Genomic DNA, 20,929 nt, shown 5'->3' with positions numbered 1-20,929 from the left:
TTAGGAAAAGCAGGACAGGTCTGTTTGGTTGCACACAAGCATGGAATTTACCTTTTTCTTTTCTGGAAGTTCACTACGTGTCATTTTTATCATCTGGAACGATCGCACTCCACGCATAGTGCATTTGGAAAGTATTTAAACCCCTTGACATTTTTCCACATTTTGTTACGTTATAGCCTTATTCTAAAATGGATTCAATTATTATTTTTTCCCCTCATCACATAATGGATAAAGTGAAAAAATATATATATGTTTTTTGCAAATTTATAGAAAATATAAAACAGAAACACCATATTTACATAAGTATTCAGACACTTTGCTATGAGACTCGAAATTGAGATCAGGTGCATGCTGTTTCTATTGATTATCCTTGAGTTGTTTCTACAACTTGATTGGAGTTCACCTGTGGTATATTATAATTGATTGGACACGGTTTGGAAAGGTACACACCCGTCTATTTAAGGTCCCACAAGCCGTGAGGTCAAAGGAATTGTCCGCAGAGCTCTGAGACAGGGTGGTGTCGAGGCACAGATCTGGGGAATGGTACCAAAACATGTATGCAGCATTGAAGGTCCCCATGAACACAATGGCCTTCATCATTCTTAAAAATGGAAGAAGTTTGGAACCACCAAGACTCTTCGTAGAGCTGGCCGCCTGGCCAAACTGAGCAATCGAGGGAGAAAGGCCTTGGTCAGGCAAGTGACCAAGAACCTGATGGTAAATATGACAGAGCTCCAGAGTTTCTCTGTGGAGATGGGAGAACCTTCCAGAAGGACAACCATATTTGCAGCTCTCCAGGGCTTTATGGGCTTTATGGTGGAGTGGCCAGGCGGAAGCCACTCCTCAGTAAAAGTCACATGACACCCCGCTTGGAGTTTGCCAAAAGGTACCTAAAGGACTCTCAGACCATAAGAAACGAGATTCTCTGGTCTGATGAAACCAAGATTGAACTCTTTGGCCTGAATGCTAAGCGTCACATCTGGAGAAAACCAGGCACCATCCCAACGGTGAAGCATGGTGGTGGCAGCATTAGGCTGTGGGGATGTTTTTCAGAGTCAGGGACTGGTAGAGTAGTCAGGATCAAGGGAAAGATGAACGGAGCAAAGTACAGAGAGATCCTTGATGGAAAACCTGCTCCAGAGGACTCAGGACCTCAGACTGGGGTGAAAGTTCACCTTCCAACAGGACAATGACCCTAAGCACACAGCCAAGACAACGCAAGAGTGGCTATGGGATAAGTCTCTGGGACAAGCTCTTGAGTGGCCCAGCCAAAGCCCAGCCCTGAACCTGATCAAATATCTCAAGAGACACCTGAAAATAGTTGTGCAGCGACGCTCCCCATCCAACCTGAAAAAGCTTGAGAGAATCTGCAGAGAAGAATGAGAGAAACTCCCCAAATACAGGTGTGCCAAGCTTGTAGCGTCATACCCAAGAAAAATCGAGGCTGTAATCGCTGCCAAAGGGGCTTCAACAAAGTACTGAGTAAAGGGTCTGAATACTTATGTAAATGTGATCTCAGTGTTTTATATTTAATAAACGTGCAAACATTTCTAAAAACCTGTTTTTGTTTTGTCATTATGGGGTACTGTGTGTAGATTGATGAGGGAAAACAACTATTTAATCGATTTTAGAATAAGGCTGTAATGTAACAAAATGTGGAAAAAATGTCAAGCGGCCTGAATTACTCTCCAAATGCACTGCATCCGAAGAGTTTTCAATTCTCTCAGTGCGGTCCACAATCTGCAAGCCAGCTTCCATTTGCTGAACGAGCAAAACGTGAAACCCCTAAAAGGATATAAAAACAACAACAAGAGCACCAATAACCCCAGACATTGGATACAAACGATTAAAACATCCTCTTCGTTAACTTGCAGGGCAACAATTACAAGGAGAGAGGCATCCCATCCACACCGACAGCCCTCCCCTAAGAGTCATCTTCAAAGAAACTTGCAGTCATGCTTCAGACGAAAAGGGGAATTGTGGCTCATTTGGTCTTCAAAAAGACTCCAGTGGCGTTACAATATCTACCCTCAACGAGAATCTAGGTTAAGAAGGGAGAAAAATCGGACTCCTACATTATGACGCATTGTTGACAGACATACCGTATCAGAAGTGTTGAAAATGAAATGGAAACGAAACCCATGACATTTGTAACACTTCATAACAAGCATGTTACATAATGCACAGTTATGAATTCAATGTTTACGAATGGGAGCCGTCTGTGCAGAGGCAGTGACTACCATAATGCAGTCCTGCTCAGATCCCCTGACGGCATCTCCAAATCGCTATTATTCATCCTCTGGTCCCAAAAAAATAACCTACTTTTGACACAGCTTCATCCTCATCCTCTTCTATGAAGACAGCACAATGACACAATAGCACACAATGGCAGTTATTGCCAGTGCTGCAGCAATTCCTCTTACCGTTCACAGCCCGGAGATACACTATATGACCAATAGTCTGTGGACACCTGCTCGTCGAACATCTCATTCCAAAATAATGGGCATTAATATAGAGTTGGTTCTCGCTTTGCTACTGTAACAGCCTCCACTCTTCTGGGAAGGCTTTCCACTAGATGTTGGAACATTGCTGGGGGGGACTCGCTTTCATTCAGCCACAAGAGCATTAGTGAGATCGGCCTTCCCTAAACTGTTGCCACAAAGGTGAAAGTACAGATTCGTCTAGAATGTCAGTATGCTGTAGCGTTAAGATATTCCTTCACTGGAACTAAGGGGCCTAGCCCGAATCATTTAAAACAGCCCCAGACCATTATTCCGCTTCCACAAAACTGTACAGTTGGCACTATGCATTGGGTCAGGTAGCATTCTCCTGGCATCTACCAAACCCAGATTTGTCCGTCGGACTGCCAGATGGTGAAGTGTGATTCATCACTCCAGAGAACGCATTTCCACTGCTCCAGAGTCCAACGGCGGCGAGCTTTACACCACTCCAGCCGACGCACGGCATTGCGCATGGTGATCTGAGGCTTGTGTGCGGCTGCTCGGCCATGGAAACCCATTTCATGAAGCTCCTGAGGAACAGTTATTGTGCTGACGTTGCTTCCAGGGGCAGTCTGGAATTCTGTAGTCGAGTGTTGTAATCGAGGACAGACGATCCTTACACGCTACATTACCTCAGCACTAGGCGGTCCTGTTCTGTGAGAGTGTGTGGCCTTCGCGGCTGAGCCGTTGTTGCGCCTATACATTTCCACCCCATAAATGGCAGCTCTAGCAGGGCAGAAATCTGACCAACTGACTTGCAAAATGCATCACACGGGGATGATTTCCGTATCTTAAAAGTGACATATCTTGAAAACTTGGTCGCCGACAAGCAAAACATTTTGAGACTACGTCAACAATAGACTTATGAAACAAATACCAAAAGTTAGTTTTTTGGAGGGGTGAAGTTTTCCTTTAAATCTCGAAAACGTCGGCAAAAAAGTAAACACTGGCAAGGCAATGCCATGCAATATTAATCAAAAGTGGTTCTCTAATAGGGGTCAGCCAGCTACAGTTTGTGAAGTCCGATACAAGCATTGTCTCACAAACATTTTGTCGCAAACATACCTCAAAAAGCTACGTAAAATCCCTGACTGATGTACAGATAAAAGCACTGCTCATCAACAACCTTTTAGCGAGAAGCTCAGGTGTGAGAAAGCTTACGCGCATCAGAACGCGTTCTCCACCCCTAACTCTGGACTACTGGCAGGAGCCCCAAAAAAAAACCACACACAATCCGTAGTCTCAGTCAGCGGTAAGGTACGCACCTGTCACTTTGTAACAGCAGCAGCAACACTTAGCTAGAATCCAACCGCAACAGGAACGACAATGTCTCCCACTTTTCATCCTGGGCAGCTAGAAGAAGCTCATGGCTCCGGAAGACAATTAAGAGGGAGAAGAAAGGAAAAAAAGACAAGATCCAAAATGCACCCTGACTGCAGCTCAGACAACCAGCCACTAGCTGCTCCAAGTTCAGCCTGCTCCACTCCACTGAGGGGAGGGACGGACGGGGAAGGAGGAGGGGATGGGGAGGGGCACCCTACACTCACTGCCTCTGATTCACAGAGAGCAGCGTGGGTTACAGAGAATCGGCTCATGTTACAAGTCGGCTTGACAAAAGGCAGCACTAAGTAGTACTAGCCCCGTCTATGGTGCTGGCAAACAAAAATACAAAACTCTGATTGTTTACGTACTCAAGCTGCCGCCGGCACAGACTGTATCGGCCTACCAGTAGTTCCACAAGGCTGCATGGGTGGGAATGGCGGTGAAATGTGATGTGCGGGCACATTCCTTACAAGCTGATATGAGCGGCAATGTCACTGATTAGTCTACCGAGGAAAGCCAGCCAGGTTTCAGTAGGTCCATTGCCATGTTTACATCCTTTCCCACTATGCCCTCTATATCCGTCTCTCAAGTTACACTTCTGAACCAGCAAAGTTCTGTGAGAAGGACCGTGTGTGTGTGTGTGTATCATACTTCATAGGGTAAATAAGGACAGGTTTTGTCGAATACGGCCACAGTGCACCTTGGAGCTGTACTAAGAACTAGGACACTGCAGGTAAGGAGCGGTGTGATTGTTATGGAGCGTATCTGGGCTATGTGGCGTTCTGGCTGGTGTCTCTGTTGGGGATACAGAGAGACGTGGCAGTGCTTCGGGGCAGGAACGGACTAATCCCCCACACAACCAGAGGGAGGACAGGCAGGCCAAGGGTGTTTGAAGAGGACGAGACGGAGCAGGGACTAGAGAGATTCACAATGCGCACCTCTGTCTAGATTGACGAGGGTAAGAACAAGAGACAGGACAAAGGCTGTCGAGACAAAGGAACATCTGTTCTGACAGCGTAGAGTATCTTTAGAGTTGTCATCAATAGATCTTCTCCATCTATGACCGGAAACGCTGAACATTCCATCAGGTTTATCTACGCTTCGGGTGTTTAGGAGGATGAGGAAGTGATCGGCCAGGTGACGGGAAAATTGTAGCTCCCCTTTTCAATTGATTTGATACGGATAAAACCACGACATTTTGTAAGTAAGTCTTTCTTAACGAACCTCGATATACACGATTTGTAATATGCAGGTGTAATCGTACCATGACATTACCGGGATATGATACATTGGATGTTTTAATGCCAGGTCCTCATGCATTTCCTCCTATGATGCCTTACTGTCAATGGTGTGGTGAAACTGGAGTATAAACACAATTTCCATATTGTATAACTGGCACCATACTGCAGCTCTTAGATTTGCATGCTGCCATAGAAAAACAAGCCCAGCTCTTATCTGAGGAAAGTCAGCCGTATGCAGTGGATAGGCAAATGAGGTGGTCCCTGGACAAAGGAGAGTTACTGTGTGTCTAATTGAACAGATCACGGGAGACCAACCAACCATACAGTACATACACAGAGACATGACGCCTCACGTTTGGGTGGCCTTCATTTAACTAGCCTTTCCACTAACTCCAACCAACTCCAAATCTACAAAATTCAGGATTAAACAGGTTATTTTTGCCATTAATAATATGAAGAGTATGCAGGGTATATTGAGTTACAGGTAAACTGACAAAGTAAAGGAAACACGAGTAAACGAGGGATACAAAGTATGCTGAAAGAAGGTGCTTCTACACAGGTATGGTTCCTGAGTTAATTAAGCAATTGACATTGTATCATACTTAGGCTCAAAAATGCAGTTACCCGTTACCCTCTGCAACTCCTCCAAGGCAAGGTAAAGCCTTCGGTTTTACAAATGTATTGCCACAGGGGCCCGCTGGTGTAACGGCTAAACTGCTTACTGTACACCGTACTGTATGATTGTACACATGGATTGGATTGTCCGATTACTAACACGCTAGTTCTAGTTTGTTGACTAACGTTTATATGGCGACCATGATGTAGCGGTTAGCGGTTATGGTATGAAGGTTTGGCTTGGGCAGGTTTTTGCCCCTGGTCACAGGCAACTGTTGTGCTGTGCACTGAAGTCAACAAGTGAAGGGAAAAGGTGAGAGGAGGAGAGCGCGTAGTTGCGAGATGGAATTATACAACAAGCAAAGTGGTGAAGCTTTATGTGGCTGCTATCAAAGTGAACTGTGCGGGTATATTCATTCCGCCGATTCTGTTGCAAAACGTTTATTAAAACAGAAGAAAACAATGAAACTGAGGGACCTACCTGAATTTTTCCAATAGAAAAACTATTGTTTTAGCTGCAAAATGGAAATGATTACGTCCCAGATCAGCTAGAGTTTGCGTTATACGCCTACCCATCCACCCTCCTTGCGTTTTTGCCTTAAAGTAACCTTCCGTCTTATTCAACCATACCAAATGTAACATATCATACTAATTTGAGTGTCCTGGATTTAAGTTTACTATGTTACGTCTGGTCTATGAGACCGGGCTGAGCTAAATGCAGGCAAGAGTGTGCAAGGCGGATTTTGAATGTGTCACCATCTGTCACCTTGATTACTCCAATTTGTCTCTTGACCTGTGCACCTACGTTTTAAACTTTGTTTTTTGTAGGATAGGTTGTAGCAACCTCATGACAAATTTGAGAATCAGATTAGTAGCCTAAATCGATATTACATTGAGCTGGTTAAGTGGAGTATGAATGACAGTCATCCAATATGCTGGATAGAAATAAGGTCATACACATAAGAAAAAAAATGTCAGTATGTCACAGTCACATATTGTATTGTAAATGTGAGAGCGTTTCAGTGGAAATTATAGAGAACATGTATGACCGTGGGGAAAAACAATGTGTTTTATCTACGAGGCCACAAGTATGACAAGTTCCTTAAAAAAGTTAATTCCACATGGAGCAAGCGCCGGAATGTTACTTAGAATATATTAAATAAATATTGAGGTCTATTGTTTCAGGTTTCACAGAAAAAGGCAAGGCTTTTGCAGACATACCCATCAGACCTCCGGCTCTGGCAAAATGTAGTGCACTATGTCGGGAATGAGGTGCCATTTGGGACACAACCCTGAAATACTGTGGCTGGACAACATGTAGAAAAAACTCAGCCGAACCTCCCATTCATTTTTGAAACAAAGAGTCTTTTTTTAAAAACTGTGTCGGTGGGAGGAAGTGGGATTTACATGTCACTGTAACTAGGGAAACGGTTTTATCAATAAGTTATATTACTTAGTTTCCAAGGTGTCCAAGTTTCAGCATGTAATAAACTGGGGACGGTGGGGGCTGATCCAGAGATAGCGAAGTGGTTCAAATCAAGGTTAGCTACTGAGCAGTGGAAATACTAGCAAGTTGCCATTACATTGACAGTACATGCTGTTAATGTTAAGTGTGGTCTAACGCAAGAAAAGGGCTGTAATTTATTAACATACAAATGTGTACTGATTGAAAAATCAGATACATCCAGGTTAGTCATTTTGAAAAACCTAGCAGTTCTCTGCTAACTTTATCATCTCAAGCATTGGGGTATTGCTGTGCTCCTCAACCAACAAAAACTCATATGAACCCTTTTCCAAATAAAGAATGCCTTTTCTCAATCATCCTGCTTTCCCCCTGTAGTTTGAAGGAGGCACAGGACGTGAGGGTGTCCACGGTGTCTCAGAATAGGAACATTCTAGAAGGGATGTTTTCATTCCTAATACACAAAACAAAGGAAATCAGGGCAAGGAGACAAAGGAAGCTCCTATGGTCAGTCCCAATAGCCAGTCATTTCACAACGCGGATTCCTCGAAAACACACAGGCTCTGTTTACAAAATGTCAACAAAAAGCGGACTATCAACATTTGTGCAACAAACTAAATGATAAGAAATCATGGCGGTCAACCACCGTGCTCCTTCGCTAAATTAAAATGGATTTTTAAAACTCAGATGTGGTTTTTGTTTGATGTGTCCAACACTATTATTCACTAGAAGGATTGATTGCAAAAGAAAGTGGGAGCTCTCCGAATTGTAATGATAATAAGTGGGACTAAACAATACGACGAGAGGGATGGGCCTGATTTCATAGGAAGGAAAGGTGCCCCCCCCGAACGCCAAACGTGCTCCTGATGTGACGATTCAAATTGTTGCCGTTTTTTGTTTGTTTGTGGACTTGTATTTATGGTGGTTGTTCTATTTTTTTTTTGTATGTAATTCCAGTTTACGTTTGTAGTTTGTTAGGGTAATAGCTTGCTTGTAATAGCTTGCTTGGTATATTTTCCGGGGTATTTTATTAATGTCCACCACACAGAGGCAGTGGGCTGAAGAGGGTGGGTTGTTCTGGAGGAGGTGTGGCAAGTAGCGTGGGGGAAAATTAACATTAAGCTCCCACGCCCCTATCGTGGGATGGGTTATTTGTAACGTCTGTCAATGATATTACATGCCGCCCCCCCCCCCCGCAAAATAAATAGATAAATAAATAAGTTTCCTTGGTGTATACACTATCAGTCAAAAGTTCTAGAATACCTGCTCATTCAAGGATATTTATACACTGTAGAATAATAGTGACGACATCAAAACTATGAAATAACACATATGGAATCATGTAGTAACCAAAAAAAAAGTGTTAAACAAATCAAAATATATTTTATATTTGAGATTCTTCAAATAGCCACCCTTTGCATTGATTACAGCTTTGCACAAACTTGGTATTCTCTGAACCAGCTTCATGAGGTAGTCACCTGGAATGCATTTCAATTAACAGGTGTGCCTTCTTAAAAAGTTAATTTGTGCAATTTCTTTCCTTCGTAATGCATTTGAGACAATCAGTTTTGTTGTAACAAGGTAGGGGGGATACAGAAGATAGCCCCATTTGGCAAAAGATCAAGTCCATTTTATGGCAAGAACAACTTAAATAAGTAAAAAGAAACTACAGTCCATCATGACTTTAAGACATCAAGGTCAGTTAATATGGAAAATGTTAAGAACTTTAAGAAGTTTCTTCAAGTGCAGTCGCAAAAACCATCAAGAGCTATGATGAAACTGACTCTCATAAGGACTGCCACAGGAATGGAATAACCAGAGGATAAGTTCATTAGAGTTACCAGGCTCAGAAATTGCATCCCAAATAAATGCTTCAGAGTTCAAGTAACAGACACATCTCAACAACTGTTCAGAGGAGACTGCGTGAATCAGGCCTTCGTGGTCAAATTGCTGCAAAGAATCCACTTCTAAAGGACACCAGATAAGAAGAGGAGACTTGCTTGGGCAAAATTACCTCCAGCAGGACACAAATGTGCATGTGTCTGCTCAAACGGTCAGAAACAGACTCCATGAGGGTGGTATGAGGGCCCGACGTCCACAGGTGGGGGTTGTGCTTACAGCCCAAAACCGTGCAGGAAGTTTGGCATTTGCCAGAGAACACCAAGATTGGCAAATTTCGCCACTGGCGCCCTGTGCTCTTCACAGATGAAAGCAGGTTCACACTGAGCACATGTGACAGACGTGGCAGTCTGGAGACGCCGTGGAGAACGTCCTGCTGCCTGCAACATCCTCCAGCATGACCGGTTTGGCGGTGGGTCAGTCATGGTGTGGGGTGGCATTTCTTTGGGGGGCCGCACAGCCTTCCATGTGTTCGTCAGAGTTAGCCTGACTGCCATTAGGTACCGAGATGAGATCCTCAGACCCCTTGTGAGACCATATGCTGGTGCGGTTGGCCCTGGGTTCCTCCTAATGCAAGACAATGCTAGACCTCATGTGGCTGGAGTGTGTCAGCAGTTCCTGCAAGAGGAAGGCATTGATGCTATGGACTGGCCCGCCCATTCCCCAGACCTGAATCCAATTGAGCACACCTGGGACATCATGTCTCGCTCCATCCACCAACGCCACGTTGCACCACAGACTGTCCAGGAGTTGGCAGATGCTTTAGTCCAGGTCTGGGAGGAGATCCCTCAGGAGACCATCCGCCACCTCATCAGGAGCATGCCCAGGGGTGGTAGGGAGGTCATACAGGCACGTGGAGGCCACACACACTACTGAGTCTCATTTTGACTTGTTTTAAGGACATTACATTAAAGTTGGATCAGCCTGTAGTGTGGTTTTCCACTTTAATTTTGAGGTGTGACTCCAAATCCAGATCTTCATGGGTTGATAAATTTGATTGTGCTCATTGTTGTGTTAATGGGTAATGTGACATAGTGACCCCCATGTAAACTCGATAGACTTCTGTATGCTCTTCTATTCAACTCTAAAGTTTAATTTGAACAATGGATACCTTTATAATTGAGTAATTTCAGCAATTCATTCTACAGAGTTAATTCAATTCAGTAAAGCGTTTAATGAGAGGAGTATCTGTCAACACGACCACCTTTCAACAATAAACACAAATGCACAAAGAGAAACATCTTAAAAGTAAATTATTTACTCTCTTGTACCTTTTAAATGGTTCAGGATGTGTTCCGTCTAGATTACAGTTCCCTATACAAAACATTTTACAATGGCAGAGATAGCCTCATTAAAGTCCTAACTAAAGAGCTTTTACATTTGTCAAGGAAAACAGGGAGGCAGTACATCACAGAGTGTCAGCGGCATGAGCTGAAAACCCTCTCTGAAGTGGTCTAAGTGGAGACGGATGTTGTACTGAGGTAAAAATGTCAAGTGCTCGTCAGAGGCTAAATGTTCCCCAAGCTGTCAAATGTCAAACCAACCTGGCTCTAATCCTAGTGACAACCAACACCTCCCTCTACAGGTAGCACCAGGAGATGTTGGATTGTCTAAACAAATGCTTCCAAGTACTTAAAATCATGCAATGCCCGTAGCAGGTGAAACAATGATGAAACGATGATGAAATATCTGCTGCAGGTACAGTACCATTCAAAAGTTTGGACACACCTACTCTTTCAAGGGTTTTTCTTTATTTTTACTATTTTCTACAATGTAGAAAATAGTAAGACAAACAACTATTGAACAACACATATGGAATCATGTAGTAACCAAAGAAGTGTTAAACAAATCAAAACCTATTTTATAATTTTAGATTCTTAGCCCCCCTTCATGACAGCTTTGCACACTCTTGGCATTCTCTCAACCAGCTTCATGAGGAATGCTTTTCCAACAGTCTTGAAGGAGTTCCCACATATGCTGAGCACTTGTTAACAGCTTTTCCTTCTCTCTGCGGTCCATCTCATCCCAAAACAACTCGATTGGGTTGAGGTCGGTTGATTGTGGAGGCCAGGTCATCTGATGCGGCACTTCATCACTCTCCTTCTTGGTCAAAATAGCCCTTACACAACCTGGAGGTGTGTTGGGTCATTGTCCTGTTGAAAAACAAATGAGTGGGACTAAGCGCAAACCAGATGGCATGGCATATCGCTGCAGAATGCTGTGGTAGCCATGCTGGTTAAGTGTGCCTTGAATTCTAAATCAATAAATAAATCCCAGTCAGTGTCACCAGCAAAGCACCCCCACACCATCACACCACCTCCTCCATGCTTCACGGTGGGAAACACACGTGGAGATCATCCATTCACCTCCTCTGCATCTCACAAAGACAGAGGTTGGAACCAAACATCTCAAATTTGGACTCCTCAGACCAAAGTACAGATTTCCACCGGTCTAATGTCCATTGCTCGTGTTTCTTGGCCCAAGCAAGTCTCTTCTTATTATTGGTGTCCTTTTAGTAGTGGTTTCTTTGCAGCAATTCACTATGAAGGCCTGATTCACGCAGTCTCCTTTGAACAGTTAAAGTTGCGATGTGTCTGTTACTAAGGTGCAGTTAACTCTAATGAACTTATCCTCTGTAGCCGAGGTAACTCTGGGTCTTCATTTCCTGTGGCGGTCCTCATGAGTGACAGTTTCAGCTTAGTGCTTGATGGTTTTGCGACTATTCTTGACATTTTCCAGATTAAGACGAAGTTCAGTCAAAGTAATGATGGACTGTCATTTCTCTTTGCTTATTTGAGCTGTTCTTGCCATAATATGGACTTCGTATTTTACCAAATAGGGCTATCTTGTGTATACCATGCCTACCTTGTTACAACACAACTGATTGGCTCAAACGCATTAAGGAAGAAATTCCACAAATTAACTTTTAACTTTTAAGGCACACCTGTTAATTGAAATGCATTCCAGGTGACTACCTCATGAAGCTGGTTGAGACAAAACAAAAAGTGTGCAAAGCTGTCATTGCGGCCAAGGGTGGCTACTTTGAAGATTCTCAAATATAAAATATATTTAGCTTTGTTTAACACTTTTGGGGGGTTACTACATGATTCCATATGTGTTATTTCCTAGTTTTGAGGTCTTCACTATTACTCTACAATGTAGAAAATGGTACAAATAAAGACAAATCCTGGAATGAGTAGGTGTGTCCAAACCTTTGACTGGTATTGTATATTAATATCAAATCAAATGTATTTATATAGCCGTTCTTACATCAGCTGATATCTCAAAGTGCTGTACAGAAACCCAGCCTAAAACCCCAAACAGCAAGCAATGCAGGTGTAGAAGCATGGTGGCTAGGAAAAACGCCCTAGAAAGGTCAAAACCTAGGAAGAAACCTAGAGAGGAACCAGGCTATGTGGGGTGGCCAGTCCTCTTCTGGCTGTGCCGGGTGGAGATTATAACAGAACATGGCCAAGATGTTCAAATGTTCATAAATGACCAGCATGGTCAAATAATAATAATCACAGGCAGAACAGTTGAAATCTTTCCACATCTTTGACATTGAATGAGAGATAGGAAGCGCAGTATCTCACTACCATGCTGCCAAATAAAACAGTGCAATGTTTTCAGAAACAAGGAGGACTAAGAATCTTCTCAGATTTTGATATACTGAACACGTCAACATAATAAAGGCATTGGCCATGTCCAAAATCTGTCTTGCCTACTACTTACTTAAACTGCATACTGTGTACTATCGTACTACATACTATTGAGAACGTACTCTTAGGTATAAATGAGCACAATAGGCAAGAGATATCAGCATACTAAGGTCCTCTATACTGAGAACGCATCATCTAATGCACAGTAGAGGATGCGTTGATTCCCGCCATTGGTTCATTCTGGTACAGCGAGTCACCTTATCTAATTATCAGCTGTTGTCAAACACACGTGAGTCTGGAAAGATGATTCTCTTCCTCAATAGTGTGCAGCGAATTCTACTAGATAAAAAGCCAAAAATGAACATGACATCCTGGCATTTAAAGCATACCACATGTTCAGAAGTTCACACACACTATAAAACGTTCTATTTTCGCGTACCCAAAATGCCTAACATTTCGAACAGAAGTACGAGTATTCAGACACGGCCATTGTAATTACAGGAACGGTGCAGGGTCCTTATTGGTTTTGTTGGCCAATTAACCCATTAGCCAAAGAGCACCTTCAATCTATAAAGATCTACTGACATTAAACCCCTACAACTCATCCAGAACGCCGCAGCCCGTCTGGTGTTCAACCTTCCCAAGTTCTCTCACGTCACCCCGCTCCTCCGCTCTCTCCACTGGCTTCCAGTTGAAGCTCGCATCCGCTACAAGACCATGGTGCTTGCCTACGGAGCTGTGAGGGGAACGGCACCTCAGTACCTCCAGGCTCTGATCAGGCCCTACACCCAAACAAGGGCACTGCGTTCATCCACCTCTGGCCTGCTCGCCTCCCTACCACTGAGGAAGTACAGTTCCCGCTCAGCCCAGTCAAAACTGTTCGCTGCTCTGGCTCCCCAATGGTGGAACACACTCCCTCACGACGCCAGGACAGCGGAGTCAATCACCACCTTCCGGAGACACCTGAAACCCCACCTCTTTAAGGAATACCTAGGATAGGATAAAGTAATCCTTCTCACCCCCCTTAAAAGATTTAGATGCACTATTGTAAAGTGGCTGTTCCACTGGATGTCATAAGGTGAATGCACCAATTTGTAAGTCGCTCTGGATAAGAGCGTCTGCTATATGACTTAAATGTAATGTAGATGTAAAATGTAATATCCTTGGAGCACTTTCCTTACTTTTTTTCCCACAACAGTAAATGGTTTGAGGTCCTTACCTTTCCCTGTGGGGAAGAAGCACTCCATCTCCACGCTGCTGCGGGAGTGAGAGACACAGAGGGCCGAGCTGGGCACCAGGCCCTCCTGAGGGGGGCTACGGTCGGTGGTCCGCACCAGACACCAGCCCGGGCGGTCACTGGGCCTCTCCAGTAGCTCTACCGTCTGACCCGTCTGAAGGCTAAGCTCGCTGGAACAACCTGCCGTGAAGTCCTGCAGCACCACCGTCAACTCACAGCCTCCAGAGAGCTGTGAGACAGGAAGAGACCGAGAGAACAGTGAGTTAAGGTCTTAAAACAAAGTGGGTGTTGACACAATTTTTATTTTTATTTTTTAAAAATCGAGTCTCATTATCACAGCAGAGAAAAGGAAGGTAAGTGCACAGCTCAGGTTCTAGGTTAAGCCATGTGGGGTTGTGAGATGTATTCAGATATTAGTTTCGTGGAGTGACATGCACACATCCATAAAAACACTTATCCCAGTTGCGGGATTACAGCGGATTATATAGAACAACGAACAACAACAAAAAAATGTTCAGACATCAAACCAGGGGACAAACTATCAGGGGAAAAATGGATTAAAGACACCCTATCCCCTTTTTAGTGCACAGGGCGCTGGTCAAAAGTAGTGCACTAAATATAGGGAATAGGGTGCCATTTGGGCTGCCCACCCATGCCTTCCATGGAACAGAACATGGTTAAGGTCAGTGTAAGTGTGTGCCCCGTCATGAAATGCTATTGGATATAAGTGAAACAGGTGTGTACTTCATATAGTTTATGACTGACTGACAGGGTCAGACTCCACTGCTTTTATCATTCATAGGCACCGGGGTCAGAGTTTGAATCACACCACAGTATATTACACGAGCACCAACTACAATTAATACACCTCTATATAAATCGATAGGACATTTAAAACATTGCTTCATATCAAAGACTGGTGTGTATGCAGGTGTTAAATTGGTTCAAACTCAACAGTTACTCTATACAACATACATCCAATATCTGTTCAACACAGTTGACCTAATCTCAGCAACCCAGAACCAACAAAAATGTCATTTTAACGGCCTGTTCACGAGAGATTACAGGTGACCTTATAATTAACCCATTATCAGTATCTGAGATCAGCTTAGTTTCTGGAGAGAGAAGTCATGTCATAATATTTACACCCACTAAATGATTACACTCAAATATTTTATTATTTGAAGTGAGGTAATAAATGAACCATAGGCCTGTAGATCATGGTCGTCTGGTGTTTATATGCATGCGTTCCAAATGGCACCCTATTCCCTACATAGGCCTAGTTCACTACTTTTGACCAGGCCCTATAGGGCTTTGGTCAAAAGTAGTGGACTATATAGGGAATAGAGTGCCATTTGTGACGTAGCCCTACGTATTATAACTCTACCTGGGGAAACGGTCGTAACCTACACCAGTTTGATAAACGAGAGTCATAAATGACTGCAGCCTCCCAGTTATGAGGATATCACTAGTCTCCAACAAATTATGAATGTTCTCTGGCTGAGGAAAATACTCTCTGGTATCATCTAGCTAGCAATCCATTTGAAGTCAGTAAACCTCCCACCTTGGGAAATGAAAAATAGTCTCAATCCTCGAGCTGTCACTCCGAGTCCCCTCAAAACTCAATCATATGCTCCGAGGTTCTACTCTGGTTAACCCGACATGGGCTGAGTCCCAAATTGCACCCCATTCCCTATTTAGTGCACCATATTTGACCGGGCCCATAGGGAAGAATAGGGTGCCATTTGGGACGATTGAAGGAGAGTCCTTAAATTCAGCCAGCTGCACAGTCAGATGGGAGTGTGACAGGGTTCAAAGAGAGCAGGTACGAGCACACATTCTGTTACAACTTGAGTAGCAGTCTAAGAGGAAGTGTAGTCAAACCTATGTGTATTTGCCGTGATAAGAACTCCTGAATTAGGGTTGCAAAATTCCTGGTCCATTTCCCAAAATTCCCAAGTTTTCCAGAAATCCTGGTTGGAAGATTCCCGGAATCATTAGGGAATAAGCTGGAAATCTGCTTGTAAGCAGGAAATCAACCAAGAGTTCTGTTTACGTTACCGGACATTTGCAACCCTAGCCTGAAATAACCCAGCAAGTACTCAACACTGCCACAGAGAGAACAAACAAAGTCCAATGTCGGACAGATCAAGGACACACACTTGAGTTACCTCTCGGTTGTCTACTATGGGGGTTCGAAACAGAGGGGATTCTAAATCACATCACTTCGTTGACTCCTTCAATAACAAAACATATTTGACCAGCAACCAAACCCAGTTGGAGGGAAGTGTTTCAGGTCATCTTGAATGGAGATCAACTCCAATCTCTTACTAGGAACAGGAACACTCCACAAATCATCCACTCCCACAGAGAGCTGTTTAAAACAAGAGCACTCCCTCTCCATAGCCATGTCCCAAATGGTGCCCGATTTCCTATACAGTGCACTGCTTTTGACCAGAGCCCTATGGGCCCAGGTCAAAAGCAGGGAACAGGCTGCCATTTGGGACGCAGCCTTCTCTATGATCATGTTCAAGGTTTTAAACAGGCTGACTGAAGCAGATCCAATCTAGCGTCAACAGAACAAAGTGAGGCTCATGTTCTGAGTTAGAACACACCCCTGTGTGAGGGATGATCCTCACACAGGTCAGACCCATCCCAATGGAAACCATGATCCAGCCTCCCCCACTCGTCTCGACCACCCATAGCTTTCTGTCAGCATCATCTGGCGGTTCCTCACTCCCTACATTCTTCCCCCCCCTATTCTAAAGTTTGACAAACTGATCCTCAGCGGTTTTTCATTAAAGAGCTCACTATGATAGCAGGGACTGTACGACGAGTTTGTCTACATGGGCATGGTAAACACAGATTGTTTCAGGGGCAGAACTCTTAAGCCTAAATCTCGTGGGCAATTCTCTTAAAATACCCAGACAGGGTCAGTTTCCCTGACCAATTTGTTTTGTTTATATAAGAAAACGGCCTGACAGAGTTCATTGATAAATACACTACCGTTCCAAAGTTTGGGGTCACTTGGAAAATGTCCTTGTTTTTGAAAGAAAAGCACATTTTTTGTCCATTAAAATAACATACAATTTATCAGAAATAAAGTGTAGACATTGTTAATGTTGTAAAGGACTATTGTAGCTAGACAGCCCCTTAGAAAACCATTTTGCAATTATGTTAGCACAGCTGAAAACTGTTGTGCTGATTAAAGAAACAATAAAATTGGCATTCTTTAGACTAGTTGAGTATCTGGAGCATCGGGATTTGTGGGTTCGATTACAGGCTCAAAATGGCCAGAAACAAAGATCTTTCTTCTGAAACTAATCGGTCTATTCTTGTTCTGAGAAATGAAGGCTATTCCATGCGAGAAATTGCCAATAAACTCAAGATCTCGTACAATGCTGTGTACTACACACTTCACAGAACAGTGCAAACTGTCTCTAACCAGAACAGAAAGAGGAGTGGGAGGCCCCGGTGCACAACTGAGCAAGAGGACACGTACATCAGTGTCTAGTTTGAGAAACAGACGCCTCACAAGTCCTCAACTGGCAACTTCATTAAATAGTACCCGCAAAACATCAGTCTCAATGTCAACAGTGAAGTGGCGACTCCGGGATGCTGGCCTTCTAGGGAGTTGCAAAGAAAAAGCCATATCTCAGACTGGCCAGTAAAAAATATTAAGATGGGCAAAAGAACACAGACACTGGACAAAGGAACTCTGCCTAGAAGGCCAGCATCCCGGAGTCACCTCATCACTGTTGACGTTGAGACTGGTATTTTGCTCAATTATCATGAATTATGATTGGTACCGGAAGGTTAAGGGAGAGCAAAGGTAGTGCACTATTATAGGGAACTAGGGTGCCATTTGGGATGGGCCTAAGGATTATGGTTGAAGCATTATATTCAAACACCACTTCAGAGTCCCGACAAACAAATGAAAAGGCCCATGCAGTAAAATGTATCCCAAACAGGACACACTGTACCTCCTATGCTTGACATGGCAAAGAAAACCAACTTTTGTTTGAGACATTAACCGATTTGGAAAACCCCAAAACATTATGGCCGGAGTCAAATCATAAATACAGGACTCTTCCCATGTTAGCGCCACCTCAAGTAATGACTGTAGTTGCAACCTGCTTAAATAACACCGTGAGGAGAACATCTGGCTCCTGTGTGTTGTGATGCAGAACGAGAGACGGAGAGGGAGAGAGAGAGAGAGAGAGAGCGCGAGAAGGGGAGAGAGAAAGAGAGCGAGAGCAAGAAAGAGCAAGAGAACACAGTCTGTGTTTAAATAGCAGTTGGTTTCCAGTGTGGCTGTCGGAGCCGTGCCGTCTAAGGGGAACAGGAAATGGTAGTGTCTGAGTTTCCAGAGCTGTGGGGGAACCTGTCCAAGCAGACTGTTTCATCATCATAGGGCTTTTATATAGAAAATAGCTGCTATTTCAGTCACTTCGAGGAGTTTGGGTAAAGACAGAGGAGAAACAGAGGCAAATAACCCACCAAATGATTATCTACAACGCTTGTGACATGCCTTTTTCCAGCTGTTGATAAGTTGAATGAATCATCAACACTTTCCAAGTCAAGCTGTGGTAATCAACTACTGTGTCTGTGAAATCCGGCAAACTTGTTCATCAAAAGGTCATTGCACGCCAAGCAACAGCTCTACAATATGGTAAGATTCAGTGCAAGCATTCCCAATTAATAATCATAACAATACTCAACATCTCCAACAGTTGGACAATGAAAGTACTAAAAGTAAGCTAAATCAGGGTCCTCTGAATGCAATGGCTGTTCCAAACGCCAGCCTATTTGCTATGGGCCCTGGTCAAAAGTAGTGCACTAACTAAACTCAAAAAAAGAAAAGAAAAACGTCCTCTCACTGTCAACTGAGTTTATTTTCATCAAACTTAACATGTGTAAATATTTGTAAGAACATAACAAGGTTCAACAACTGAGACATAAACTGAACAAGTTCCACAGACATGTGACTAACAGAAATTGAATAATGTGTCCCTGAACAAAGGGGGGCAAAATCAAAGGTAACAGTCAGTATCTGGTGTGGCCACCAGCTGCATTAAGTACTGCAGTGCATCTCCTCCTCATGGACTGCACCAGATTTGCCAGTTCTTGCTGTGAGATGTTACCCCACTCTTCCACCAAGGCACCTGCAAGTTCTCAGACATTTCTGGGGGGAATGGCCCTAGCTCTCACCCTCCGATCCAACAGGCCCCAGACGTGCTCAATAGGATTGAGATCTGTGGTCTTCGATGGCCATGGCAGAACACTGACATTCCTGTCTTAAAGGAAATCACACATAGAACGAGCAGTATGGCTGGTGGTATTGTCATGCTGGAGGGTCATGTCAGGATGAGACTGCAGGAAGGGTACCACATGAGGTAGGAGGATGACTTCCCTGTAACGCGTAGCGTTGAGATTGCCTGCAATGACAACAAGCTCAGTCCGATGACACACCACCCCAGATCCTGACGGACTCTCCACTTCCAAATCAATCCCGCTCCAGAGTACAGGCCTCAGTGTAAAGCTCATTCCTTCGACGATAAATGCAAATCTGACCATTACACCTGGTCAGACAAAACCGTGACTCGTCAGTGAAGGGCACTTTTTGCCAGTCCTGTCTGGTCCAGCGATGGTGGGATTGCACCCATAGGCAACGTTGTTGTCGGTGATGTCTGGTGAGGACCTATTGCGGACAGTCTGAGCACTGATGGAGGGATTGTGCGTTCCTGGTGTAACTCGGGCAGTTGTTGTTGCCATCCTATACCTGTCCCGCAGGTGTGATGTTCGGATGTACCGATCCTGTGCAGGTGTTGTTACACGTGTTCTGCCACTGCGAGGACGATCAGCTGTCCATCCTGTCTCCCTGTAGCGCTGTCTTAGGCGTCTCACAGTACGGACATTGCAATTTATTGCCCTGGCCACACCGCCAGTCCTCATGCCTCCTTGCAGCATGCTTAAGGCACATTCACGCAGATTAGCAAGGACCCTGGGCATCTTTCTTTTGGTATTTTTCTGTAGAAAGGTCTCTCTAGTGTCCTAAGTTTTCATAACTGTGACCTTAATTTGCCTACCGTCTGTAAGCTGTTCGTGTTTTAATGACCGTTCCACAGGTGCATGTTCATTAACTGTTTAATGTTCATTGAACAAGCCTGGGAAGAAGTATTTAAACCCTTATATCTGAATGACAGGGTCCTGAAAAAAGGGACGTTTGTTTTTTGCTGAGTTTAGATAAAAGGGTGGGTTGTGGGACACAGTATATGTATAACCCTGCTTTTGAGAGCCGAGTAGACAGTTTTGACCCACACAGAAAATAAAGAGCATTATTTAGAGGTCTCTTTACATCAGATAGCTGCAAAAGATTAAACATGGGGCCCTGGATTAAAGTAGTGCACTATATTTGGAATAGCATGCCATTTGGGACATAGATCTGGAGGCTATACGGTAGATAGGAGCTGGCATGACATGTTGGGTCTAAGCTGCAGCAGATGTGACCGGACCCGTCCATCTCATCTCGGCTGCATCCCAAATAGCCCATACTCTGGGCAAAAGTACTGCACTATGTAGAGATCAGAGTACCACTTGGGACACAAGCCTTCATCTCATCTCCCCTCGACACCATCTGCAGGGTATTAGGTCACCTCCACCCGGGGAGAGACGGGAACTGTTGCTAAGGGATCTCCAGGTCGGCCAGAGATGCGGCCATGCGAAAGGGTACAGGGTACGCACGTTAAACAATGGTCAGGGTCATATTCATTAGTGCACACCGTCGCAAAGCATTCTGCAATGGAACCCAAAAAACAAGTTTTTAGTACTGGGCAAGTCCCTCCCTGTTACTGTCCGTTGTCTTCCATTTTTGTTTATTTTTCAATTTTATTATGATTCATAAGAAAGTCTGGGAGTCCATTGAAGAACAAATGTAACACATAGGCCTATAAGTTATATATAATTGACAGACTGACTGTATTCATACTTAA

At 44.0% G+C, this 20,929-nt stretch overlaps 1 protein-coding gene across 8 annotated transcripts in view; it reads right to left on the bottom strand.

Annotated features, from left to right (window-relative positions):
- LOC118366683 (kalirin-like) overlaps positions 1-20,929 on the bottom strand; it is a 259,805-nt gene that overhangs the window by 29,311 nt on the left and 209,565 nt on the right. For 7 of the 8 annotated variants that reach the window (XM_052493888.1, XM_052493891.1, XM_052493892.1 and 4 more), the window contains one exon: positions 13,920-14,166. In XM_052493888.1, coding sequence (XP_052349848.1) covers positions 13,920-14,166 — 247 coding nt within the window. Of the gene's footprint in view, positions 1-3,766; positions 3,978-13,919; positions 14,167-20,929 lie in introns of those variants that run through there. The other variant, XM_052493896.1, reaches the window with a different exon arrangement.

This window comes from Oncorhynchus keta, chromosome 34 (genome assembly GCF_023373465.1).
Source record: "Oncorhynchus keta strain PuntledgeMale-10-30-2019 chromosome 34, Oket_V2, whole genome shotgun sequence".
In the NCBI taxonomy this organism is placed as follows: domain Eukaryota; kingdom Metazoa; phylum Chordata; class Actinopteri; order Salmoniformes; family Salmonidae; genus Oncorhynchus; species Oncorhynchus keta.
This window is presented reverse-complemented; position numbering and strand designations above follow the sequence as displayed.